This window comes from Myripristis murdjan, chromosome 3, assembly GCF_902150065.1.
Source record: "Myripristis murdjan chromosome 3, fMyrMur1.1, whole genome shotgun sequence".
Classification (NCBI taxonomy): Eukaryota; Metazoa; Chordata; class Actinopteri; order Holocentriformes; family Holocentridae; genus Myripristis; species Myripristis murdjan.
This window is the reverse complement of record NC_043982.1, coordinates 37,650,606-37,677,940: the sequence shown is the minus strand read 5'-3', so window position 1 is coordinate 37,677,940 and position 27,335 is coordinate 37,650,606. Positions and strand designations below refer to the sequence as shown.

At 41.7% G+C, this 27,335-nt stretch overlaps 1 protein-coding gene across 3 annotated transcripts; it reads right to left on the bottom strand.

Annotated features, from left to right (window-relative positions):
• Positions 1-27,257, bottom strand: cenpf (centromere protein F). 3 transcript variants are annotated; one of them, XM_030047146.1, is made up of 37 exons: positions 27,187-27,257; positions 25,415-25,586; positions 24,713-24,838; positions 24,156-24,226; positions 23,325-23,464; positions 22,894-22,985; positions 22,526-22,811; positions 22,036-22,238; positions 21,396-21,521; positions 20,820-20,948; positions 19,915-20,037; positions 19,314-19,449; positions 19,056-19,185; positions 18,616-18,895; positions 17,597-17,803; positions 16,844-17,052; positions 16,377-16,506; positions 15,279-15,557; positions 14,445-15,032; positions 13,762-13,935; positions 12,443-13,551; positions 11,984-12,195; positions 11,709-11,859; positions 11,192-11,279; positions 10,565-10,846; positions 10,314-10,422; positions 9,681-9,886; positions 9,197-9,415; positions 8,719-8,862; positions 8,044-8,233; positions 7,135-7,232; positions 6,891-6,941; positions 5,581-6,663; positions 5,074-5,203; positions 3,463-4,197; positions 2,704-2,837; positions 1-644 (listed from the first exon to the last, which is right to left on the bottom strand). In XM_030047146.1, exons 2-37 carry the CDS (start codon positions 25,574-25,576, stop codon positions 435-437), a joined length of 8,742 nt encoding a protein of 2,913 aa, XP_029903006.1. In that variant the 5' UTR covers positions 25,577-25,586; positions 27,187-27,257; the 3' UTR covers positions 1-434. The 3 variants fall into 3 exon arrangements, with proteins under 3 accessions (XP_029903006.1, XP_029903024.1, XP_029903015.1); XM_030047164.1 differs by having other exon boundaries at positions 3,463-4,194; XM_030047155.1 differs by having other exon boundaries at positions 11,709-11,856.
• Positions 27,258-27,335: the final 78 nt, after the last annotated feature.

Sequence of the window (27,335 nt, the reverse complement as noted above, 5' to 3'; positions counted from 1 at the left end):
AAAATACAACACCAAACAACATGAACCCTGAATTGCAAGGTACATCACAAAGAGTTGTTTTTTTTTTTTTTTTTAAACTGTTAAAAGATAAATCCAGTTTTTTCCAACTCCTAGATTTTGCCATCAAGATGACTGATCATGTTGAAATTTTTGGGGGCGGCAGCGCTCCCAAGTCACTGAGAGCCCTGCTGCCCAGTGCACACACAGTGAAGGGGTAAATCAAATTAAATTTTCAATTTCAATTGTCATCTCAGCAAATTAGGCCCTGGCTGAAAATAACCAGAGTTGTCTTTTAAAGTGTCTTAGGGTGGATTTTTGCTTAAAAAAGCCTTTAGTAGTAGTGTATGTATCTATTGTGTGTGTAGGAGTATGCATGTTTATCTGTCTACTAAATGTGGAGTGTAAAAGGTGTGAGTGTGTGTGTGCGTGTTCATCTACTGAACTTGACAGTTTTCTCCTTGCTGTGCTTGTTCTCTTAAAGCCATTTGTCTTTTCTCTTTCTGTTCTGGAGTTTTCCGCAAACTCAGCGAGCGGCGACTGTTCTTCTCCTCACAGCCGGGGGAAGTGGACTTTCTGTCCGAGCTGTCAATCACAGAGGGGGCCACACCGGCAGAGGGACTCTGGAGGGACAGGGGCTCCAAAACCTGTCAAGACCAAGGAGAAATGAGTGTGAAGAAAGGAGAACAAAAGAAAAAGTAACCAAATACAGAGAATTAAGGACATTTACTGGTAACTGGCAGCCACACATACACACTAACTTCATTAATTTGGTTTAGTCCAGTTGTCGGGTCCAGTAAGAGGCTGACCTCAAAAACAGGATGGGCCAATGCAGGTTCTGGATACATCAACTTCACCTGACTGACAGGAAACTGCTCTTGAAAACTGAAACTATGAAATCCTCCACTGTCTACCTCCCTGAGGAAGCTGCCTTGCTGTGTGTAATATATCACACATGAAGATGTACAGCCACTACATGTTATGATGAAAAAGCAGCACTTGGATTTAAACTGAAAATGTCTTCACTCGTGTTGCAGTTTGACAGAACAGATGAGACATGGCGACATCTTGGACAACATGGACAGAGGACACTGACTGAGCTGTTGCCTAATTTCTTTAATAGAACAGGATGTTTTTTGTCAGGAAATGTGAATAAACTGTAACCTAAATGTCTAGTTGCTGCATTTGTTTTGAACATCTCACAATAATCTGCAAAGTGAGCTGCAGGCTTTATGGTCCTCTTAGACATAATATTTGCTGTGAGGCTTCAGCAGAGTAGAGACCGACACTAATGCCCCTTTTCCACTAGTACCTACTCAGCTCGACTCGGCTCGACTCTACTCGGTTTAAGAGCTTTTCCATTAGGTCGTAGTACCTGCTAGCAGGTCCCATTTAGCACCTACTCAGCCGGGGTTCCAAGCGAGCTGAGTCGAGCTGAAAATGTGACGTAAACGCCGTGCAGGCAACTGATTGGACAGGGAGTGACGAGAGCGACTCCCGCACGAAAACAAAACCCGACATTTAAAAAAAAAAAAAAGACGGCAACAGCGGCCGTGCGCATTGATCGTCAGTGAAGTTGTCAAAGTCGGAAAATGGCAAGCACACTGCTACCGCGGTCAAATAAAGACGTGGAGACTTTTCTGAGCTTTGTGGCGGCCCAAAGAATCCAGAGGGAGCTGGACGGTGCGCCGGCGACTCCACCCACGGCGCGGTGCTACTCAATTGTAATGGAAAACCACCTAAACCGTGTCGAGGCGAGTAGAGTCGAGCCGAGTAGATACTAATGGAAAAGGGCCATAAGAGTCGGTCTCTACTCTGCTGTTAATGTTGCTTCTGCATCACAACCTTCAGCTATATAATAAAAAAACCTATGGCTCTGGTCACTTCTGACAGCTGGATGTTGCTCCAGCTGTTTCAGTGTCTCACGCCATATGTCACAAAAAACATTCGCCTGCTCAGCAAACGAGAAAAATCTTTTTTTCTCTGTTCCATTTTTCTATGTTTGACTGTGTTTCATCCATGCTTAACCTTAGTCTCTGCAATAAAACATGTTCTAAAATATGGGGGACAATGTCAGCTGTGAGGACAAAACAAAGAAATGGCAGCATTGGTGTTAGCAGGCTTTCTACTCTATGACACAGCACATCCATTTTACTGAAGAGGGAAAAACAAATAAAAAAGGGGCTATCTGATAAGGATAGACACACACACACACACACACACACACACACACACACACACACACACACACACACACACACACAGCTACAGTGACACAGCACATTTAGCCCTCACTCCCTCCATGCCATCTCTCTCCTGCTGAAAACTTAGGACAGACATAGCTTTACCATTCCAGCAATAAAAAAAACCCCCTCATGCTCATCTTTCTTTTCATCTTTTTAATATTTGTCTCCCCCTGTTGGTGTGTCTGTGTGCGTGTGACTGAATGACAAATACAATGTAACAGTAGAATTGTTTGCACTCGGGTATATTTGGGTTGTACACATTCAACAAATTCAAGGTACAAATAGAAATTCTGATTTATTTGCTAATGATGATGAATTCATCCTGATATTCCTCATCAGGCTGCAAACAACCTTACCTCTACAAAACTTTCTTCTTGTAACAAAATCTGTCTCCTTCACTGATTTCAGTTCAAGTGAACTGAATTACATAACAGAGGTTGTGTAGCGTTGTGCTACTCACCCTGCTGTCAGGTGCTGATGTGTCACTCAAAGTGATGGCGGTCTGTCTCGCCGCCAGCCGAGGGCTACAGCGCCTCACTGTGGTCCTTCTCATGATGAACGGACTGGCCTCCCCTTGAGGAATATCTCCAAAACCTGTGTGTGAGTATAAAGTTAATAAAACAGAGGACTCTGTCTCCCTGAATATCACTCCAGATGAAGGCAAACAGAATTTTAAAGCTAGACAAAATGTATAAATTTAGTTATGTTATATTGGTTATGGCTCGAGATAAGACACTGAAAACAGACAAATATCCCAAAGTACGCATTTAATTTCCCCAATGCAGAAAACAATACTGACAAATGATGAGAATTTGGTGCTTTGCCATGTAAACAAGTAAAGTCCCCAGCAAAGTAATTACAAATTTTTGTGTAATTGCTTTAGGGCTGGGCAATAGATTGACATCTTGTTGATATCTTATTGATTATTGACATTTTGACATGAAACTAAATATCAGCTTGGATTTCAGATATTCTAGTATCATGATATGGCATAAAATGTTGTCTTTTGCTGGTTGTAAAAGGGAGTGAATGCAATTTCCAGAACTTATTAGACTGTTTTAACTGTTTTCATTATTTGCCTTACATTACTGATGATTGTTTAGCAAAAACCTTGTGTGTAAATATCTTATGAAAGGGAGTTGGTCAAAGATATTGTGATATTTGTTTTTTTCTATATCGCCCAGCCAGATTCTGCTCGCATCTCTACTCATCACTTCACCTTTCTGCACCAGCTCAGGAAGTCCCTCTGGGATGAATTCCTCTTCCCGTTCACTTTTTGGTTTGGGTGTGGTCGCCATGGCAGCGTTGGCCTTGATCCTCTTTGTCAGGTTGTGCAGGGCCTCCTTGGCACTGTCTTTTCCACTGATGTCACCGTGACCCCGTTTCCCTGGAGACACCCGCTGAAGGGTACTCTCAGAAGCTGAAGGAGCCACGTTCTCGGTGTTGTCAGCCCTTATTTCTTCTTGCCGTTTGGAGGCAGACTTCCTGCCTGAGCGACGAACGCTACTGTTGTCATCAACATTTCCTGTGATATTCTCGCTGTTGGTGTGATCAGCCTGTTGGCTAGTGGTGACCTGCTTGAGGCGAGCCGTCAGCTTGTCGTTGGTCTCTTCAAGCTTGTGGACGCGGACCATCAGGCTGCAGTATTTGTCCATGCTCTCGTCGGCCTCTCTGCTCCTCTCCTCCAGCTGTTTGTTGACCTCATGTAGCTCCTTCATCGTCTCCTCCAACTCTTTGTCCTTCTCTTGTAATTCCTTCTTCCTCCCCTCCAAGGAAGCCTTCAGCTCTTCCACCTCTTTGTTTTTTTCTTGTACCTCATTCTTCTTCTCCTCAGCCTCCTTCCTCCTCTCCTCCAGGGCTGTCTTCAGGTCATTCACTTCTGTCTTTCTGTCCTCAGCCTCCGCCTTCAGCTGGTTCACCTCAGCTCGAGCCTCCTCACTGCTCTCTCCATCTGCTGTATCAAGAAATAGTTGTTCATACAAGTTCATTCAACTGTCCCTTATAGAAATGTAATCTCTAGGTTGTCAGGTGAAAGTGCTATGGGCACAAGACACAGAGTTAATCGCCTATTCTTGTTTGAAAAGGGTCAAGCCTAACCCTGGGTTATTTTAATCCATATTACACTTTTTTTTTTTTTTTTTTTTTAAACATAACATACAGGATTTTTCTTGTACATTTCACACAGTACATGACAGTATAAGGGGTAAACAATGCCATCCACCTATCTTTTAGGCTACAAAAATGACTTGATGGGATTGTGGATGAATTGTGTCCAGACTACTAAGAATTCTGGTCACAACACGAGCCTGAGCATTTTCACATCTGGCTTTGAAGATCTGACAGAAACGTGAGCAAAATTTGTATCATATTATCTGGGGATGCACAATATTGGATTTTTTGCTGCTATCTGATCTGCTGACATTTTGGCTGACTGCCGATAGCAATACCAACACATGCACTTTTCCTGACTTAAATGCCTGCAGGGCACATCAAGTCTCTCCTGTAGTGGAATTAAACGAATTAATTGGGCAGAATAAGTTATGTAAAATGGAAACACTACAAGTGTACAGCAATTACACCGTATTTCCCTAATAGCGGCCGCCCAGTTATCAAGCATCGAGCATTTAGGCATAAACAGGCTGTCATATCGGCAGAAATTTTCATTTTGGTCCGATGCTAATATTTCATTTTAAAGCCAATATCGGGCCAGTACTGATAACATGCCAATAACATTGTGCATCCCTAATGTTATCATATTGTTATAATATATTCAATGCGGCAATAAATCAACAAGTATAACTGTAGGCTGTGTTACTGTATATGTTTGCACCTGAGGTAGTTAACATCATCTGCTTTTCCTGCTCCAGCTGTTTGCAGTTCTTCATCCAAAGATTCATCTTGCTGAGGGCAGAGTCTCTCTCTTTGACCAGACGGGCAGCACGAGACGACAGCTCTGACACCTGGGAGAGAGGGACACAATATTGGAAAGTTAATGGAAAATAAAGTTTATTGTCATGTATAAAGTAGCTGTGTTTGTTTATGCGGGAAGTGTGTTAGTGAGAGCCTTCCTACATACGATCTCTGTCAAACTTTCATAATATCTAAGCCTTAATTAACTGATTAGATTTGAGCATTTTGATCATTTTTCTGTACTTTTCAACAAATTTTCTGATTGTTCTTCCTGACTTTCATGACTGGTGTGTGCGTGTACATGATCGGTAATGGGTCAGTGTGTGTGTGTGTGTGTGTGTGTGTGAGAGAGTGAGAGTGAGAGAGTGAGAGAGTGAGAGAGAGAGAGAGAGAGAGAGAGAGAGAGAGAGAGAGAGAAGGCATTTACCTGGTCAGTGAGCTGTGACATGGACATGTTTGTTTCCAGCTGTTTCTCCAGAGACAAAACTCTAGATTGAAGTTTCTCTTGTTCCTCTGCTAGTCTGTCTCTCTCGCCTTCTGTACTCTCCTTCTCTTTTTCCAGCGAAGAATGTAACAAGCTAAGGCTCTCTCTTTCTTCTTTTATCAAAGTCAGGGAAGACTCCAATTTCTGTTTTTCACCCTCTAACTTCACCTTCTCCTCCTCTGCTTTTTCCTTCCCTTGCTGTAATGAAGAGAGAGCAGAACGCATGTCCTCCTTCTCCTTTTCTGTCAAGGAGAGGTTAGAAAGAAGCTTCTCCTTCTCCTGTGCCAGATTCCCTCTCTCTTCCTCTAGGGATGAAAGAGCAGAGTGCAAGTTATCTAGCTCGTTTTCTACTGTGGAAAGCTTGGAGTGCAATTCCTCTCTTTCCTCCACTAGCCGCCCGTTCTCTCCTTTCATCCGTTCGTTCTCAGCCATGAGAGAGGAGATGTTTTCTGTGGCCTCCCTCTGATCTACATCCCTCTTCTCCCTCTCCCTTTCTAACCCGACTCTTTCTTCCTCTTTAGTTTTTATGGTTGCTTTAAGCATCGCGCTCTCTTCTTCTAAATGTTTCACACGGGTCTGCAGGCTCTCCCTCTCTTTCTCTTGCTCCTCCAAAGAACTCTGCAAATTCCCTTTCTTTTTCTCCAGCTCCTCCAGCAGAGACTGCATCCTTTCTTTGTCCCCCTCTGTTTCTGTGTTCTTTTGTTCGAGGGAGATCTCTCTCTGCCGGGACGCTTCCAGCTGGGCCTGAAGGTCATCCACTCGTTTTATCTGTTTTTCTGCCTCCTCTCTCATGCCCTTCTGCAGCTCCTCCACCCTGCACTTCTCCCTTTCCTCCTCCTCTCTTCTAACCATCTCTGCCGTCTCCATCCCTCTCTCCAGCTCTTCCTTGGTGGCCTTCAGGTCCTCTATCTCTTTGTTTTTGGTTTCCAGCTCTCTCTCCAGGCGTTCTTTCTCAGATCTCAGGTTGTTCAGGTCGACAGACAGTGCTGATAGTTTTTCGCCAAGCTCTTTTTTCTCTTCCTCCACCTTGAGAGGAAGGGCAAGAGGGCAAAGGAGAGAAAGATGAGCAACGAGATTGTGAAAAGAAATATGAGGCAGAAAATGGAGGAGGAAGAGAAAATAAAGGGGGAGAGAAGGGTATGAAAAATGTTATTCAATCATTAAGTTGAAATTATATGGCACTATTGCAACATAAAAAACAATACCAAGACAAAGTGAAGGGCATCATATCACCACAAAAAACAAGTAGGTACCTTTTTCTTCTCCTCCTCCATCTCCTCCAGCTCAGCCTTGGCTGTCTCAGCCTGTATGAGGATATAAACAAGTAATGGATAAATTCCAGTGAAACTGTGGAAAACCCCATCATCTGCATTTTAACACAAATGGTTTGACCTGCTCCTGCCTCCTGAATTGCAAATTGTCTCCCAGCAAGAATATCTTGGCTAAAACATTGTATTACAAAGAATTTCCAAAATATAAACCTAAATCATGAAATACCTGTAACACAGCCTCTTCCAGGCTCTGCTCCACCCCTTCATTCTCTCTCTCCAGTGCATCGATGCGGTCCTGCAGTGAGTCTGACTTCCTTTGGGCAGCTGGAGAGGTAGAGACTTTTGGTTAGGCTAACGTCTCAGCAAAACACAAGAGACTGTACAGTTTCTCAGAAACACTAACAAGCATGAGACCGTCCAGACCCACAGTGCACCTGTACTGCAGGTGTAGGTGCAGCAAGGCAGCGCTCAGTGAGAAAGGGGGTTACGGCAGTCCAGAGCAACAAGGCTGTAATCTGTAATAATTACTCTTCATCCTTTACATAAGGATGCTGTTACCAAGGCTACAAAAAGGGTTTCTATGCCACAAAGGCTCACCTTGAGATGTGAGGCACTACACCAGGAAACTGTCACATGCATTCTACAGTTATCCCATTGTAACTTTTTTGGAGCAGTAGGAAGCCACAATGTAGCGCATGGGGACTGATAATGTTAACAGCATAGTGACATTTAAAGATATCAGCATTCGTAATAGAGCACATTTTAAAAGTAGTTGTTCCCGGCCTGCAGGTAAGAGTTTGTGCCAGATATAACAGTGAAAACAGACAGAAGTGAATATGACAGTGTAGTAAAAGCTGAGGACCTGACCACATGCTGTCCTTTTTTATGTACTTATTTATTTTTTTATTTTTTTTGATGGGATTGTTTAGTTTTTATGTTGAATGTTTTGTTCTTCAATGCGTTGCTTTGTCTTTTAATATCTGGGGACCATGTCAGAAATAAATTTTTGCACTTAAATTTTACTTTAATATTTTTGTGTCTGATAATCCATAAAATCAATGAACAGTGTGACACAGCAGTTTTTCAGCAATCCTAGTGAAAGCCATCAAAACATGTTTATGATTATTGGAGTCACCTTTCAGCAGCTCTCCCATCTTCCTCTTCTTTCTTTCGTCTGACTCAATGCGGACCTGGAGCTTCTCAATGCCAGTTCTCATCTGTTTGACCTCATCCTGTGTGGAGTTTAGACGAGAGGCGATCTCTCCTTTTTCTAAGAGGGAGGACTCGAGGGACTGAGACAGACGACTCACCTCTCCCTCTAAAGCCTGAAGGAGGCCAACAAGAAAAAGAGGAGACAAAACAAGAAGAATTAAAAACTGCAAATTTTATTCCCACTCAAGAACCTAATTTCAGTCAAAAAGCTACAAGAGTGTTGCATTCCTTTACCTGTCTTTTTTGTGAATAAGACAAAAGTCTCTCTTTTGTTTTTTAGAAAGTCATTCTTTACAGATACTCTGATCATAGCTGCTGATGGTGCTATACAACTACTGAAAACTGGTTTAAGTCCATTTGAAGAATCCCAGGTACAAAAACTTTTCAACCTCTAGTATCCAACAGTTTGCATGCTAAAAACATGCATAGCTTCAGTGCTCTGTTTCGGTGCAACCCTCTCGTTAATGAGGATAGAGGAACTGCATTTTGAAAAGACGCTCTTGGTGGCCACCTAACTTTACTGTATTAGCGTTGAGAATATTTTCTTCACTTCAGAAGCATACAGCAATGCATGCTTTTCATTAGCTTTCTCATTCACCTCTATCTTGCCGACCATGGACTCAGAGTTCTGGCTGGTGGAGGTCTGGTCCTCTCTGAACTTGTCAAGCTGGCTGATTAGCTCCTGATTTTCTCCACTCTGCTGGGTGATCGCACGTTCCAGCGCCTGAACTTGCTCCAACAGCTTTAATGGGAGGAAAAGGACAATCAGTTAAAAAAAAAGGGTCAGGGGGAAAAAAACAGTCAAACAGTCTATGTGACAGGTGCTCATACTGTTTGTTCTTTAAATCAGTCTCAACTGTATGACAATTAGATAACATGGCAAGATTCCAACAAAATGCAATCTCCCTCTTTTAACTGAACTATAGTGAACATGGTTGGTTGCAAAACTACTACAGAAGTTGGAAAAAAAAATCATCTGCCCTTAATTCTCATCAAAAATAAGTAGGAAACATTTTCACTGCAGTTTTCCATATTGTCAACTACAGAACACTACAGCAGAGAATCCATGTTTGTACCTGTTGCCTCTCCTCCTCTAGTTTGTCCATGTTGCTCTGTAAGGTTTCGTACTCCTTCCTCCCTGCTCTGATGTCCTCCTCCAGGATGGAGATCACCTGTCTGGTGTCGCAGTTTGTCCTTTCCAGGCTGTGCACTTGATCTCTCCATCGGTCCACCGACTGGCTCAACTCATCTCGCTCCTCGGTGTAGCACACGAGCTCTGACCTCAGTTGGGTGGTCTGGATGAATACAGATAGATTTAGAGTGGTTACATAACTGACTCATTGGTCAGGTTCAAAGACAACAAATATTTCTGCCTAGCATTCTGCCTAGACGGAAAAATACAAGAACACACACTGTATATGGAAGCCAGTAAAGGCACACAATCAAAAGATGCTTGTCTGTTACCCATTTTTACCTTTGGATGTGAAATGTATTAATATGTGTTAGACTATGCTTTAGCTCACTGTCCATGTACTTATCGCTCTGGCTGTGACTCCTCACCTCTGTCATGAGTGTCTCTATCTGCTGCTCCATGCCCGAACAAGTCCTCCTCTGGGTCTCCACCTCTCCCTCCAGCTTAGTTCTCTCCTCCAGCAGGGTCTCCAGCTCGCTCTCCATGCCCAGGATGTGCTGCTCTAGGTTGGCCTTCTCAGAGCGAACCCTCTTCAACTCACTCTCCTGCTGGAGGAACTTCTCATCCCAGCCCCCTAAAAAAATAATGAGTGTTGAAACATGCAAACCAACAAACCTTTTGTGGCCTGCAAATTTCTTCATCATGCTCAGACATCACACTGCTCTAAAGTACCAACACCCTTTTTTTTTTGGCATTTCTGTTGTCACAGTAGAGAGGGATGGGAAAGGCGGGGGAGAGAGAGGGGATGACATGCAGCAAATGGCAAAAATTAGTAACTGACTAAACAATGTACTATTTAATTTACCGATCTATAAATCCCTAATCTGGAAGTGAACCATTTAAAGACAGATTCCTACTGATTCTTGAGGGACAGGACATGCCAGTGGAAAGCTCACTCTTAACCCTATCAGTGTACTACACGCCAACTCCTGATTGAGTTCATGAATAATCTTATAAGTAGGTGCAATTTCCCATGTGCAATAAGATGGGTAGAACTTTACCTTTTGCCATCTCCAGCCCTTCCAACATCTGCATGACATCAGACAGCTGACATTTAGCTGTCTGCAGCTGGAGAGTCAACTCCTCCCGCTCCTTTGACAGCTCAGAAACCTATGTATGAGGATACAGCATTAGTACAGTAATACTAGATTGTTGTTTTGTTTGATAATTCACATACTTCAAGTATAAGCAACCATTGCTAAAGGGTTAAAAAAAAAAAAAAAAAAAAAAAACTGCTATTTCTATCTCCCACCTGGTCTGCAAGGGCTTTCTTCTCCACCAGAGCGATGCTGAGCTTATGTGCAGTGCCATGCCCCTCTTCCTCTGCTGCCTGAATACTGCACTCTAAGTTTTGAACTTTGACTTCCAGCTCAGAGGTCAACTCCTTTCTCAGGGTAAGATCAGAGTTCAAGAAGTCACACTCGCCCCGGAGGGTCTGGAGCTCATTTTCTAATTGTCTGACTCTTTCCCTGTAGGGGCTGAGGTTGGTTTGAGACTGGGATGGCTCTGTGGTTGGTGGGCTGTCTGCAGGAACCTGCAGGAGTCAGACAAAATCTATGAAGACTTAGGCAGAGAGACACTTATGGTCAGGCTGTTCACCTTAAACAAACATGCTGTGCAATAATGATTACTTCAGTTAATTTTCTGTGATTCAAGTATGTATTCATTAACATCACACTACTTAGATCTGGTGAATTATAACAAAACGTATAAATGTTTATTGAGGTATACACGGCATGGATTTCAACCCTGGGCCATAATCACAAAATTCACAGAAAAGTCAAATCAACTCATCAAGCTGTTATTCAATGACAATCCTTCATGTAAAAGAAACTATTGCATGATATTTGATATATGTAGTAAACAGAGTCAACTGCACCTCCTCCTCCAGATGCTGCTGGACCATCTGCTGCTCCTCACCGAGGTCTCCCCTTAAAACCTCCTGTGTCTTATCCTCGATGGGACTCCTACCAGTTTCAAAGAGATTAGGTTTACTAAGCAAAAAATGGCATAACATAATTGATTAAATGTCTATGAATCCATGTGAATATGCTATATGTTTTATGGTCAAATTTAGATTTAGATTTGGGCCTTCAAATTCATTTTACTTATTAATCTCTTGCATTGCTTTTAAGAAGTCAAACTGAAATACTATTCAAGCATTTTCCTACCACGTCAGCTCTAGAAATTTTCAGGTCTTTACCTACCCAGTAATGGTGTTGTTTTTAAGCCACCATATGTTTGCCTTGTACTTCTTCACAAAACGTCGTTGTGTCATGCTAACTTTTATAATTTGTTGCAATTATTACTTTACTTTCAGTGTCTGCTAGCTGCTGTGAATGTATTGGTTCATATTTCTGGAGATTTTTTCCTGTTTAATGTCAAAGTCATCATACCCAACGGCTTCATCAGACAGTTCATTCAGGTCAGAGGCCCTTGGGCTCAGCTGTTCCTTTGCTGGAAGGGTCTCCATGTTGTCACTGAAGTCTGTATTCAGTTTTGACTCTGTGATTGGCTCCAGGTCAGCTGGCTGATGAGCAGCTTCTACTGGAAAGGTTATTACACATAAGTAAGTCAAAATTTTGAAATTTATATGAATGAGAATTGAAGGTACAATATAAAACATAACAGAAGACAGTCTTTTGCTCAAAATGTTTTGGTTCACACTTACCTCTGAATTCTGTCTCTTTGAACTCCTCAGGCGCAGCACTTTCTCTGGAGTCCTGGCTTCCCTCCGTCTCTGAGAGCTGCTGTATCAGGCTGTGCTGCTGGCCTACCTGCTCCAGCAGTGAATCATACTGCTGTTTGAACACAGCCAGCTCCTTCTGAAGTCCAGCCAGCTTCTGATGCAGCTCTGCCTGCTCTGCCTCAAACTGCTGGCTCCTGTGATATAAAATAAGTGTATAAACCAAAGCATGCCATCATCATTGTAACCAATGGGAACTGCAAAGGTACTTTGTCAACAGTCGAGTAGATATGTGAATAGAACAAGTGTTACAATGGAGAGACAAGTGGGAAAGCATGAGAATAAATGGATGGGTGCTCTATGTAAAAAAATCCTTATATATCGAACAGCTTATTAATAATAATAATAATAATACATTAAAATGGCAAGCAGATAAATATGTACCTTTCTCTGCACTCCTCCTCACTCCTCTTCTCTCTTAGCTCCAGTTCCTCCTTCAGCTGCTGGTGTTCCTGCATCAGGGACTGGTGGGAGCCCTGGATACAGTCGTTCTGCTGTCTGACTGAAGCCACCTCCTCCTCATGCTTCTTGATGCTGGCTTGAAGTTGGAGCTTCTCTTCAGTGATGTGGTTTAGACTTACTTCTAGTTCAACCTTTTCTTCAGTCAGCTGGTTGAAACTAGTTTCCAACTGAAGCTTCTCTTCTGCTATTTGATTCAACTTAGACTCCAAATCATTTTTCTCATGAGTTAGTTCACTTAGTTTAGCCTCAAGCTGGGCTCTATCATCAGCTACCGGGAGTGTGTTGGTCTCCTTTGTCAGCTGCATCAGGCTGGTCTCTAGCTGTTGTTTCTCCTCAGTTAATAGGTTAAGTTTAGCTTCTGTTTGAACCTTTTCCTCAGTTAGGCAGTGCAAGTTTCCTTCAAGCAGCTGGTTCTGCTCAGTTGCCTGTTTTAAGTTTGCCTCCAGCTGGCTGTTCTCATGAGAGCGCTGGTTCAAATTAGCTTCTAGTTTAAGCTTCTCCTCATTTATCTGGTTCAGAATCATATCTAGTTGGGCTTTCTCCTCCATGAGCAGTCTTAGTGTTGATTCAGTTTCTTGTTTTTCTTCAGTCATTTGATTAATTTTAGTTTCTGCTTGCTGTTGTTCCTCAGTTAACTGTCTCATCCTGATATGCAGTTGGTCACTTTCTTCGGCTAGCTTGTCCAAGTTGGCTTCCAGCTGTTTCTTCTCTCCACTTATTTGAATCAAGTTAGCTTCAACTCGCTCTTTGTCATCCAACACCTGGTTCAAAGTAGACTCAAGGCCGTTTTTCTCACCGAATAGTCGGGAGAGATTAACTTGTTTTTCTTCGAGAGCTTCCTCCAACTTGACATTTTGCTCCATTACTTCACTGAGTTTGGACTCTAATGTAACAGCTTTCTCCTCTTGGCACTTTCGTTGGACAGCGTCCTCTTCGAGACGTGTGATTTCAGAGCTCGCTGTAACATACTGTGTCTCCAGCAGGGAATTCTGAGCTTGGACTTCCTCCAACCGTGCTTCCAAGACAGAGACCTGGAATCAGAGTTGAAGATTAATTAGTGATAATGCAATATTTTACTGATCTGATATTTAACCTTGTACATTTAAGCAAACCTTGTAGTAATGGTGCTAGTAATGGTACATATTCAACCTGGAACCTTTATGGCCAAGTGCTGAAAATATTACAAACATTTAGGACACACAATGAGTTTGACAAATGCTAAAATAAGCTAGTGTCTCCACCTGGGCTTGGCTGTCCTCCAGTCTGGCTTCCATCTCAGACTTCTGGGCTTCGCTCTGCACTAGCTGTCCCTCCAGTGATGCCACGGCTCCTCTCAACTCCTCCACCTGACTGTCAAAGGAATTCATGGCCGTCTCGTTGTCCTCAAGGTCCATTTGCAGCATCTCCAGCTGCACCTTCATGTGAACAGTTAAATGAATACAGCTAATAATTAGAACAATGAGCATAAGAAGCATTTTTACTACAAAATTACTTTACAACATATTCTGTCATCAGCTCTAAGGGTGGGGTACTCCGGATAAAGATGCATATTAATGCCCAACCACCTTTAAATTAAGTTTTTCCTCTTATATTAATTTTTATTTCCAATAAATTTTTCTGTTAAACGTTTGCTGCAAGTTGACACAAAAACAAAGCTAGGAACCAGAAACTAAAAATATGAAATTGGCTTGCTTGGTGCTGCCCGTTGCAGAGGATAACATTAAAAAGTGTTATGATTCTGCAAAAGCATGCCTGCTTGTTTAACTATGACCAAAAGCAACAAAAAAGGTGCTACTAAAACATACAAACCCAGCCTGATTACTTCTACATTTTAAGTGTGGACAGTAAACCTCAATATAAGATTTGAACAACAAATCAGATTTTTCTGCAAGGGAAACACATCTTGAGAATAAATCTGTCACACCTTGATCTTGTTCATGGCAATCGTCTTCTCCTTCAGGGCATCTGAAGCTTTGGCCTGCTCCGACTCTGCTTTATTCAGCCTTTCCTTCAGACTCTTTATCTTGTTGTCTCTCTCCTCCAGGCCTGTCGAAGCAGCAGACAGAGTCGTCTTCAGGCTCTTGATCTCCTTCTGGTGAGCAGTTGATTGCTCTTTAATGGCATTTTCTGACAGCTTTATGGCTTCGAGCTGCTCTTTAAGGCTCTTCTGTTTGTTGAGGAAATTTTCCATCTCTGAGACATGGCTCTCTGACTCTTTGCTCATCCTCTGCGTCACCTCTTTGAGCTCTTTCTCTAAAGTAGAGATGTGGTTAATTTTCTCAGTCAGGGTGTTCTCCAAGTTGTTGTTCATTTCAGCAGTTGTGGAGTGACTCTTCTCCAGAGCTTCTAGAGACTTCTTAAGATCAGCACAGGACTGGTTGGCTACGTCCAGCTCATCCTTCAAGGCAGGAAGCTTTTCTGCTGCCTCTTTTCTCACAGCGACCTCTTCTTCCAGTGTAGATATCTGCCCCAGCAGGTTGTGTATCTTCTCAGCCTGAGAGCACTGGAAAACCTGAATGAAAATTGGAATCAAGTTTTATTTATTTATTTATTTGTTTAACAATGCAACCCATCACACACAGAGAAGTTGAACTCATTATTTCATGCAGAATAACGACAATTAATTCTCAAACTTAAATAATCAAAATATAGAGGTAACATGAATGTTAATTTTTATACACCAAAAATGGGAACATGGGATGTAAGACGATATCTAGCAATACTACATGATAAGTAAAGAGAAGTAGCAGTATTTTACCTCTGCTTCATTCTTTATCTCTTGAGTTTTAATTTCCAGCTCAGCGTTTTTTCCCTCCAGACACAGTATTTTAGCCTCAGACTCTCTGATCTGCTTCTCCCTCTCCTCCGCCTGGCTTCGCAGATCCTGAAGCTCCACTTCAACCTGTTTGAGGGCCTCTGATGTTTTCTCCGACATCTTCTTGTAGTTCTCTTCACTGTCAGACAGCACCTTGATACGTTCCTGCAACTCAGCTCTCAAGTTCTCCTGGATCTTCAGGGAGTATTCCGTGGAACTGAGCTGAATAAATGATCAGAATATTAAACCTTGACTTTACTGGTTGTTACAAGGAATAATTCCCAACATGGTGAGATGCAAAAACAAATAGAAGCGGATAAAAATGAACTCCCAGTCAAGACTCTTTTAAACCATTAAAAAGTCCTAGACACAGAAAGTGGGTGCATATGAGAACTATGATAGCGAAAACAGCTTGAGAATATTGCTTAGTCATAAGTGCATTTACATGGCTATATTGTGGATTACGAGAAATTTGACTTGAGACTGATCTGTTCATACAGTTGACACAGAATATTGCATGGCCGTGTATTAACTCCAAACAATGATCACAGTTAGGTCAGGGGTCCAGCTTGACTGTAGATTACTGCACTGTACTGACTGTATAGAAACCAAATATTTTTATATGCCATGGTAAAATTGCTTTCAAGGTTAAATTTTCATGTTTGCTTTGGTCTTTTACTAATGCCATGGTAGTATACTAGGAAGCATTTTGACATATTCTCTCTTATAAAAAGAAATGAATGACAAAAGGGATCATCAATGAACAATAAGTTTGGGACACTATGCTTATTCCATGATACCATTCAGCACAACAATGACACAATGTAACAGATTAAAAAGGTCAGTGACAACAAATTATGATTGTGCAGAGCCAAAGATCTTTCTAGTAATGGTATTTGCTTGCTAAATTGTAGCTAATATTACAACTCATTCTGCTGCCCCACAATACGTGTTGTCAAAACGAAATAACTGAAATGATCAAACAAATAAAAAGGATAATGATCATGGCAAAAGGATGAAAGTGAGTCAAATTGAACAGACCTGGTTTACAGTGAGCTGCAGCTCTTGCCGAGCCTCCTCCAAACAGAGTTTGGCCTGCTCAGCCTCCTCAACTTTGGCTGCGATGCTCTCCTCACACTGCTTCAGTATGGCTTCCTTCTCTTCTGTCAGCCTAGAAGAGTTTAGAGAAAACGGATATGAAATGCTAATGTTAAGAAATTTATGTGAAAATTATGTGTACTGTGTCCTCAATGGATCCATTTGCTTTTAGCTCAAGGCCAAGCAAAACAAGACTACCCTCAACATCCTCATACATATTTACACATATTCTTCACTATGGGAATATGAAATCAGGACAATTCAAGAAGAAGAAAATAAATATGTAAACAAACCTTAAAGCATCCCCAGGTATTGGTAAATATGACATAATGCTACATACTGCCCGGTTGGACAGTTCTAGAAAGAATGTTTGACAGAAATAAAACAACAAACAACAAAATGTCTCTGACCTGGCATGCTGTGTGTCTTGCTGTGCGTTGGCCTGTGCCAGGCTCTCTCGGAGCTGACTGATCTCAGCCTGGCCCAGCTCTACCAGCTGGTCTTTGGAGTGGGCCAGGTCGCAGGCTGCCTGGTGCTGGTCCTGCAGCTCAGCATTACACTTCTCAGCCAGCTCTGCCCGAGTCACTTCCTGTTGTAGCCGCAACTCCAGATCTCTCACCTGGGCACACAGAAGAATCAGCAATGGGACAATATTGATGCTCCTTTTTGGTAAATACTGGTTGAGGCTGAGCTTATTTGCTTTGGCTTTTCTAGGTTTAGGTCCAATCAAATCTAAATATAAACCTAAAGTCTATTTAAAATGCAGGACTGCAAAAGTATTTAAGTATTGATATTTTGGCAAACACAGTTTAGATAAGTAGACACACTAATACATCCACTGACACTGGGTATCCTGTAGTGCTACATGATACAGTAGTAAACACTAGTGCAGTATTATATGATGCCACAATAGTGATGACATTTTATTACATTACAATATTCAACATTTGAAAGTGTCAAAACTAAGTAAAAGTAAGTAAACCTCACTTTAAATGCTCATCTGCACTTTACATTACACCACGTGCAACTTAATGTTCTTCATGTTTGTCATGAAACTTGCCAGGAGCTTTTGAAGAATTTTCAAAACCCTTGTCACCTGATCACAGTGGCTACTTTACAGCAAAATCTCTCTAAAGGCCAAACACAACCTCACAAAAACTCACCTGTGCCTCAAGTCGTGCCACCTGCAGACCAACGTTCTCCAGGTCTTTGGCGTGTTTCTCTCCAGCCTCAGAGAGTTTCGACTGGAGCTCCTCATACTGGCGCTCCTTCTCCTCCAGATCTGTGCTCTTGTTGAGGAGCTCTCCTTTCAAGGAGTCGATGTGCGCCGACAGACCGGCTTTCTCTCCCTCTGTACTCGTGAGCTGCTTCTACATTTAGTGAAAATAACATCAAGTGTAAGAATAAAACTGCTTGAAGGTAAACATCCACTCTGACTGAGACACTTAAATACAGTTACAAAACAGCTATTGGCGAGGTATTCTGGGGCCCAGCAGAGCACAACTAACTTTTTCAACATGAAAAGCTCTGACTTCACAGTTGCCATTGCCCTTTTCTAACTGAGCCTACAAGTTTTAGCTGAATGCTGCTCTGATCTAACTGGACAGACACACAGTTCAGGTCTGCTGCCTGGAGTTTGTCAGAGGTCATCCTAGAAAATACAGACATCACTAACTGAAGTAGATATAGCAGGCTGAGGGACAGTAAGTTATATTTCATCAAAAACAGCTCAAATGCACTGACACATCACTAATTATTTGGGTTGATTTTTCTATTAATTGGACTCTTATAGACTACGATGAAGTTTGTCACATGAAATAAAATCAGAAAAATAGCCAGCTGCTTCCTCTGTTGTTTTATTTCTGTTGGGATTAAAGACTTAAAGCCTGTATTCGAAACACTGATTCCTACTGGCCAGTGCCTTAAAACATCCAATTTAAATTGTGGAATACTTGGTTTACTGTCATGACACATGAGCCAACCTAAAACTGCTAAATATTCTTTAAATTAAACAAATAAAACAGGCATTTAAATAAATGAGTGCATTTTTCAAAAATGTGTGGTGGTGTGCAAAACAGCAGCTCCCTTCAGCACACACAATGCAATAAGTGCTGTAAATATACTTGCTTATCGGTTTGGAAAGCATTTGCGAAACATTTATGGGAACAAGTGAGAAAGTTACCTTTAGTTCATCAGTGGCCTCATTTGATGAGCTGAGACTCCTCTCCAAGTCTCTGATTTTTTCAGTCAGGTCTTTCTGCACAGACTCGGTTTCATTAATCAGGGTCTCCTTCTCCTTCTTCCATCCGAGAAGAGCTTCGTGCTCCTGCCTCAATTCGACACACTCCTTGCGGCTTGACGTGAGGCTGGTTTTTAGCTCCTGACTTTCCTTTTCGAGGACTGTCAGTTTATTGGTCAGCTGCTCTGTTTCTACTTTCTGTTTCTGCAGTTCACTCTGAGTCCTAGAATGCAGTAGCAAAAAAAGTATATTGATTTTATTGTTTGATGGTTTTACGCTAAAGAGTACAGTGGCGAAATTTAGATCGATAATATTACTGGATGGTTTAACAATAAAAAATGCAATAATATTTTTCTTCTTCTGTACAATGAACCCATGACAACCTGTCATTTTTGGCCTCTGCATCTGAAAGTGTCTTCTTCAGGTTTTCCAGTTCCCGGGCGGCACACTGAGTCTGCTGTTCCAGTTTTGATCGAAGCCCCTTCAGTTCTTCTGCCTGCGCCTCTGATTTAGCTGGAGACCAAAGAGACACACAGTCAAGATGTTAGCTGGCATGAAGCTACAAACCTGGTAAAAAACACAATCTAAGGTGATGGTCAAGAAAACTGCAACCACTGTCAATACAACTACTGATAATTCACCTTTGAGGTCGTCCAGTAACCCCTGGGTGCGTTTGAGGCTTTGCTCTGAACTCTTCTTCTCATCCTCCAGCTGGGACAGACGCCTGCTGCTCTGATCTAACTGGACAGACACACAGTTCTTCTCTTTCTGCAGCTCCTGGAGAGAGCAAGAAATGGATAGAGAGAAAGAGAAAATGGAAGATAGTGGAGTAGAGGGTGGTAGAGTGGAAAAAGACACAAGGAACAGAAGGAAGATAGAAGAAAGGAAGGAAAAATACATATCTGCACAGGTTATAAATGTTTCTGACTGGCTCATGGTAACGAGACAAATTTGTACATGTCAAAATCTTTAGCTCTGGACAGTATGGACAAAAAACCCTATATTTAATAATTTAGCTGGATTTTATCTTCAAATCCAAATTATTATTTATGTTAAGTAGAGGACATTTAAGGAACATATTAGCAGGCTGGGTTCAGCTCACTGCCAATTCATTCACTCATCACAGGATTCTCCTGTGAAAACAACTACTGAAAAAAGGGCATCAACCAACCAATTCAAATTTGTAGTTTGACTCAAAGTCAAAACGAAGCTGGCTAGAGGAGATGCAGCTGTGGGACTCACCTCTATCTTCTTGCGGAGGTCCTGCTCTTTGGACTGGCTTGCCTGGAGGATCTGCTCTGACCTCAACAGCTTCTGTCTCTGCTCCTCCACCTCCTTCTCCACCTGACTCCTCTGGAAACTCAGCTGGAGAGGAGAGAAGCAGATAGCAGAGAGGAAGAGCAAAGGGAGAATAAATAATAAAAAGAATTGTGAAACAAAGGTCATCATGAATGCCTTAAACCCAATCCAAATCCAATATACAGAACACATACTACTGCATACCGCTGCACACAACTGAATTCAATCATGAGTTTTATAAGTGTTCACAAAACTGGTGCAGGAAGTGGAACAGGGATTCCCTCACTCATCTTGACTTAAAAATAGCCTCGTTTGATAAAATCAAAAACTTATTTTATAAACACTTATTTTGTTGACAAATCAGAAAGGTGAAATTGGGCTGCTAAATCAATACAAATATCTATATGATATGAAGTGTTGATGTGTGTTGATAAGCAAACTGAGGAACGTTGATGAATCTGGCTGCTATATTTTAATGATGAAATAAATACTTTCAAGGCTATCTGGTCATTTTTCAAAACTTTTGTGTTCCTTATTGGTACTGAAGTCAAAATTCTGGCAGTGCAACAACACCAGCATAGACTAGTATAAAGTTCCTACATTTAATTTGTTCCTTGCTTCAACAAACATCAGCCAAATGACCAAACTCGCTCTTCCGACTCTGAACTTAAAATTCACCTGAGCCTAAGGAGGGAGGACGATTGGGAAACAAGAGAAAAGAGAACAAAGAAAGCGGAAAAAATGTGGAGGAAGGTGTGTGAAAGAGAAAGATGTTCCTAAGTAAGAGGGATAGGGATAGAGAAGACAACGGAAGAGCAGAAAATAGCAGAGCTCAGCAGACAGGTTACCTTCTCCATGTCAGCCTGTAATACGTTGTACTCTTTCTTGGACTGCTGGATCTCCTGGGTCAGCTTGGTTCTGGACTGGTTCAGCTGCTGCTCCAAAGCCTGGTGGGAACTCTGCAGTTGGGCCAACTCCTACACAGCACCAACAAAAACCCATGTCACACACTGTGCCAGCTATGTGGTTTTCATATTAAAGTGTTACTCATAGTCTGCCTGACAGGAGAGAATTTAATAATTTGACCCAAGATTTTGTAAATCATCCCAAATTAACATTACAAGCACCTTAAGTCATTAAAGTCTGCAATAGAAGGCATACTATAAAAGAAAACAGGTATTGTGGACTAGTACTAATCTAATTATATTTGCTTGAGTAGCTAAGAAAATAAAGTTTAGATTTCAAGATTAGACAAGACTATCTATCTATCCATATCTACACACACACACACACACACACACACACACACACACACACACACACACACACACACACACACACACACACACACACACACACACACACACACACACACACACACACACACACACACACACACACACAATATGAACAGGCAGTATGACCTTCTGGCTGTTTCTCTCCTGATCCTTGACTTTCTGCTCTAGGGCTCGTCTGCAGCTCTCAGCGTTGTGCCTCTGACAGCTCATCTCCTCCGTGACTTGTTTCAGCTTTTGCTCCACCGATGAACACTAATAAGAACAACAAGCAGAATTTTAGCCACCTTTCAACTCTCCAGACATAAAGAGGTATAATACTTGCACCTGATTAACCTTGAGTTACCTTGCAGAGCAAAATGAATTTCATGCAAAGCATTGGCTGCAGAAACTGAGGAGCAAAACATGCAGTCAAAACTAGAAGTGTATATCACCACTGTTACAGCTTTATTGCTGCACTAAACAAGCACAGCCCAGGCATGACATCAATTATTCTCAAGTGGTGAATGTACTCTGGTGTTTGTGGGCGAGGAATAGTTATGATATATCCTTTTCTGCTTGGTCCTCCTCGGTGTGTGTAAGTGACAGCCATAAAGAACAGTGAGGATATTTTTGCTAGAAGCATCTCATATTTTTACTTTCTTCAAAACTCTTTCCTGTCTCCTCCCACTGTAAACAATGTAAAAAAAGCAACAAAATATAATGAATTCATCCCACTCAAAAAATAACTACCTGTCTAAGTATTCAGGAAGAAATTATGGAAGCCTACCTTGGTTTCAACCTGCTGGTGTCTGTCTGTGGCCTGGCTGAGCTCATGGCGAGTCTTAGCCAGGTCTCTGTCCCGCTCGGTCAGCTCTTTGCGGGCCTGCTCCAGTTGGGTTTGCAGGTCCTGTATTTTGGAGGCCTGACTACGAAGCTCCTTCTCCTGAGAGGACAGACTCCTCTCCAGCTCTGACACACGACCACGCAGCTCTGACACAGAGAAACAGTAACACTTACAGACGTCTTGCTGGTTTGGTCCGGTCAATCTAACCCAAATAGTGTCTTTTACTGAAACTGGATTTTTTACTGCGAAGTACTTAACATATGACCTCCCAAAGATATCTTGATTTTCAGCTGTTTAAAAGGCGCATTTTGAGAAGTGAAGTTGTGGTGGTGGAGGTGGCAGGAATCAGAAAATGGCTGCCTGACATTTCAGTAAAAAGATGCCAAATACAGTACAAGATATTATGTTCGAAAACAAAGCATAAACAACTCACCTTGGTTAAGAGCCCGGAGCTGCTCCGCCTGCTGAGAGGAGCCAGCAGGACTCTGTGCAACTCTGGACGAGCTGACTCGCTGACTGAGTTTAATTGGCGTCTCCTCATGGGCATCCCACAGGGACATGCCAGAGGCCCCCCGCCTCTTTAGAGGCGTTTCCAAAGTGTCCTGCGACTGGCGGCTCTGGGTCTGGTCCTGCTGTTGCCATGGGAATATGGAAGATCCAGCTTGTTGGCGGGCAGCAATGTTTTTGTGGCTTACACTGGCTGATGGCTGATTCAACAACTAGCAGAAGAGTTAGGAGAGTTAATATCATGTAATGTCAACATATAGAAACACACACCATAAATATAACTCATGCACTCACTTTGACCTGCAGGACTTTGAGTTCAGTCTCCAGTCTCTTCCTTTCCTCCACCTCTGCATTGTATTTCTCCTGAAGTTCCTCGAGTCTGTTATCTATGGCCAACATGATTACAATTTATATGTCAGGGTATGCCAACACACTTATGCAGAACCACTGACACACACAGCGAGTAATACAAGCACAAGTTACTGAGAGCAAGTGCAAATAATACCATGCTAAAATATGCAGTATTTTTGGTTCATTAGATAAATGCAGATAGAAAGACTGAAATGAACAGATAGGTATGGCCAGAGAAAAGCAAAGATAGAAAGACACACAAAGAAAAGGTTAAGGGGCAGGGCCCATAAATCAAGTAAGATGACATGACATTTTTTCCTATGAACATGCAGCATGAGCTTTCAAAGACAGCTGATAAAATAAAGCTGAAATACCCTGCTGCCTGTAGGCTGGGGTGGCAGCTGGGGTAAGGAAACTCTTCTGCGGTGTGGTGTAGGGCTGCAGCTCAGAGCAGGATGACAACGACGAAGAGCCCGAGGAAGAGGGCTGAGAACGATCCAACTCATTTTTGTACCTGTGCAGATGGAAAAAACAAAGTGTCTCTGATCAGCTACATGATGCGGCTTTGACAAAGCACCAAACACTGAGTCACAGCAGCAGCATTCTCTCCAAATCTGCTAAAAAACTCCTTGCATGTTTAGTCAGTTCATTAGTCACGCACCAAAATATTAATAGACATTCAGTACTGACTGCTTTGGCCTATGAAAGAAAACTTGGAATCGATCTGAACATTATTTTTAAAGCTGCTAATTAGAACTGTTAGCGTCACTGGTTGTTATCTAGCCAAGCGAAAAGTGTGAATTTTCCGAAAACCTAGAAAATGTCTGTTGCAGGACAAGAAAACAAAACTTCTTTTTCCTTTTACTTCACATAGTTGAGTCCTTACTTGTCATGGGGAGTTTAACCCCCAACACTTATGATATTTATTATGATTGTTGAGTGTTACATAATTACAAGTATTATAAATTTGTTATGTTCATGTATTCAAATCAGCTTCAAAAACAAATTCAGCTCATAAACCATATCCCTACTGGGACCATACATTTCTTATGAGACCAAACATTTATTTTTTGGGAAAGCTTATTTGGAAGCTTATTTTGGCATTAGTGTTTGCGTCTAAGCATCTTCTTGAACGTGTACAAGCCCTGCTGGAAATAACAGCCTTTCTACAACACACCACAACACTCACACACACTTCAACTCACTTCTTGAGCTCTTGCTCCAGTCGCTCTATTGTCCTCTTGCAGGAGCTGAGCTGTCCTTCCAAGTAGTTTACCTAATAGGTCACCAACATTCAGTCAAAATCACAGGAAGTCAATAGACCGAATGAACTTTCCCAGTTGGCAGTTTATATTTACGGCAAATCTGTTATGACATGAGTGAGACATCACTCATTTAACAGTATATTTGCCAACAAGCTCAAACTAGTGGAAAAAAAAAAATCGAATTCATCAATATACATTATTTTAAGGCCATGGATGATAGGAGAGTTAGATCTAGGCAGGTCCCATTGCTGTCTAATCGTTACTGTGCTGAAAGGTTCAATTATTCAAGCTTGCACTGGTCTTGTGAGCGTGTATTAGAAAACAGCATTTTCAACAGTCGAGGGGTGTGTAAAATCTCTAGTGAACTCATTTTTAACATTACCAATTGCTTTGACAGTAAACGCCTGGAAAATTAGGCCCAGGTTATAAAATATTTGGAATTAACCTTTAAGTTACCAGTCTGCCATCCTTCAACATCTCAGTGAAAGTTGACTGACCTGCTGCTCTTTGACTCCGAGGTCATGGACAGCTTTTTGACGGGCTTTCTCCAGAGAGTCACACGACTCCACTAAGGACTGGTTTTCTCTCTTCATGGCAGAAACCTCGTTACGCTCGCTGTCCGCCTGGAAACAGAGACAGACAGTGAGTACAGCTGAAACACGCTCCAGGGCTCCCTCGTTACACACTGATGTAAAATTACATTTTCAGTTCAGAAAAGCTATAAAGGAGTAAAGAGTCTGGATTCCAGTACAAATGGACTCAATGTAGTCTTGTTATTAATGTGAATAAAATGTACACAATGTGTACAATACACAATACTGTAAATTGCATAAAATTTGCATATATTAATGGTGCAATTTATATTTTCATCCCATAAACCCATATGCTTGTATGTACTTATATAATACACAGACAAATTTCTAATATACATATTTTTCTATTTCTTTTTCTCTGAGAATTTGAGCAACTGCAACTGATCCAAATTCCCCTGGGGGATCAGTAAAGTATTTCAGATTCTGATTGTGGAGCACATAATGCTTTTACACAATTTGTCTCCCTGCTGAATCCAAGAACTATTTGCTGCAGTACCTGCCTATTTACCCAAGGAAATCAAGTCTTATTTATCCATGTATCGATTCTCAATACATGGATAAATAAACTGAATTGATCAATTTCATAAGCGTCGATCCATCACAAACCTTCTGTTTCTGTTTCTGCAGGGCAGCCTCCAGTGAGTCCAGTTGAAACTGTTTCTGGGTCCGCTCCTTCTTGAGTTTGTCCAGCTGGCCTTCAATCTCCTGGATCTTCTGCAGGGCTTTCCCTGGAAGGCCATCCTTCCACTCCTCCACTGCCCAGCTCATGGTGAAGAACCTGGCCAAACGGGCAACACTTCAACTTTAAACAGGAGTAAAATCACACCTAATTCTCAAAAAACTTAAACTGATCTTGGACAATCAAGTGATCAGGATACTTCCCCAAGCAACAAACAAGAGACTCTCACAGGTATAGTAGTACCGGATGACATGGACAAAATCTAAATATCGCAACATTTTTTTAACAAATACCCTAATATTGATATTGTGATAATATTGTTCAGAGTTCAAAAACCTGCACTCTTCACTGTAATTCAGCCTTTGAGACCAGGAAAAGAAACCAGGAAAATCCCAGACATTTACCTAGTGTTATATTACAATACTGGCATAATATCGATATCTTGCCCAGCCCTAGGGTACAGGCCTAAATGTCTTTTTAAATGATTGTCTATCCTGCCAAGATTAACACTCTAAGTGTAGATGATAACATATATTTTAAAGAGGTATTGTAAGAACCCTAGGCACCAGCACAAGAGACTGAGTTCATTCATTCATTCTAACATTACATTACAAGGTTTTCTTGGCAGGTTAGCACCCAACAGGTAAGGCAGCTTAAAATGAATGGTTGTGTACTATAACTGATATCATGAAAAACATAAATCACATCTGGAGATTGAGGAAACTCAAGTTAATGAAACCAGCACGAGTGATCATTAGACAGCTAAATACGGTACCCGAAAATCAGTTGACCGGTCGATTGAGATAGTTTATACGTTTAAGTGAACATTTCCAACCTGTTAAGACACCCAGATAAGAAAAAATGTTCTTGCCGGGGAGAAAATTCAGCGATTCTTGTCAGAAGCCACGAATCCACGTCTAGTGATCTAGTCTAACATAAGAAACCAGTAATCTGGGTGGTAGTTAAATTAGTTGAGCAGCTAACATTTAACCTAAGCATCCATTCCAGATTGTCACGTAGAGACTTCTGTATTTAGCGACTAAATGGTGATTCTGCTTAACAATTTAGCAAACAATAGAACAAAAGCTTGTGGCATGGCCCTACGAAGCTAGCTAATTTTCTTAAACGTATGGGCAGTTAATGTCTTGTTTAACAATTAACTTGTCTGTTTGAAGTGAGCTGCTTATATGCATATTTTACTTGCAAAGGGACAAAAAAAATAAACGTTGTCGTGATTCTTTATAAGATAGCTGAATGTATTATCCGTGGCGTTATCATCAGTGAGGAGGCTTGACGTTATCGTTACTGCTGGGGAATTAACGTGAACGTTAGCCAACAGTCAACTATCGCCACGGTAACTAAAGCTAACGTTGTGTTGGTATTAACAGACATCTAAAACTATCACCTAAAACTATTTACACGGTCATTTGGTAAACCAACAGAGACAAACTTGTGTTTTATTACTAAAGTTGCTAACGTTATCGGTTAAACGTGGGAAAACATCATGAAAGTTCACAGTAATTTCTAACGGTACCGAGCCTAACTCGCTGCTGCTCACGAACATGAGAAATATAAAATGAAGGGGACAGGACAACCACGACACGTAGGCTAAAATAGTGAGCGGTTTGCTTGAATTATCTGAGACTTTGGACACACACTGGTTTTAAACTGCAAAATAATTCAGGTTTGCAGCACTTACGTTTGGGCGCGCTGCTCCTTTATCGGCTACAAGCTAGTGAGGTCGCTTCCACTGGTAAAATTCAAACTCCATCAAAATAAACCGCAATTCACGCAGCTTCGCGGCCATTGGCTACTTGTTGTGATGTCAGGCAAACAGCGCAGCGTGAT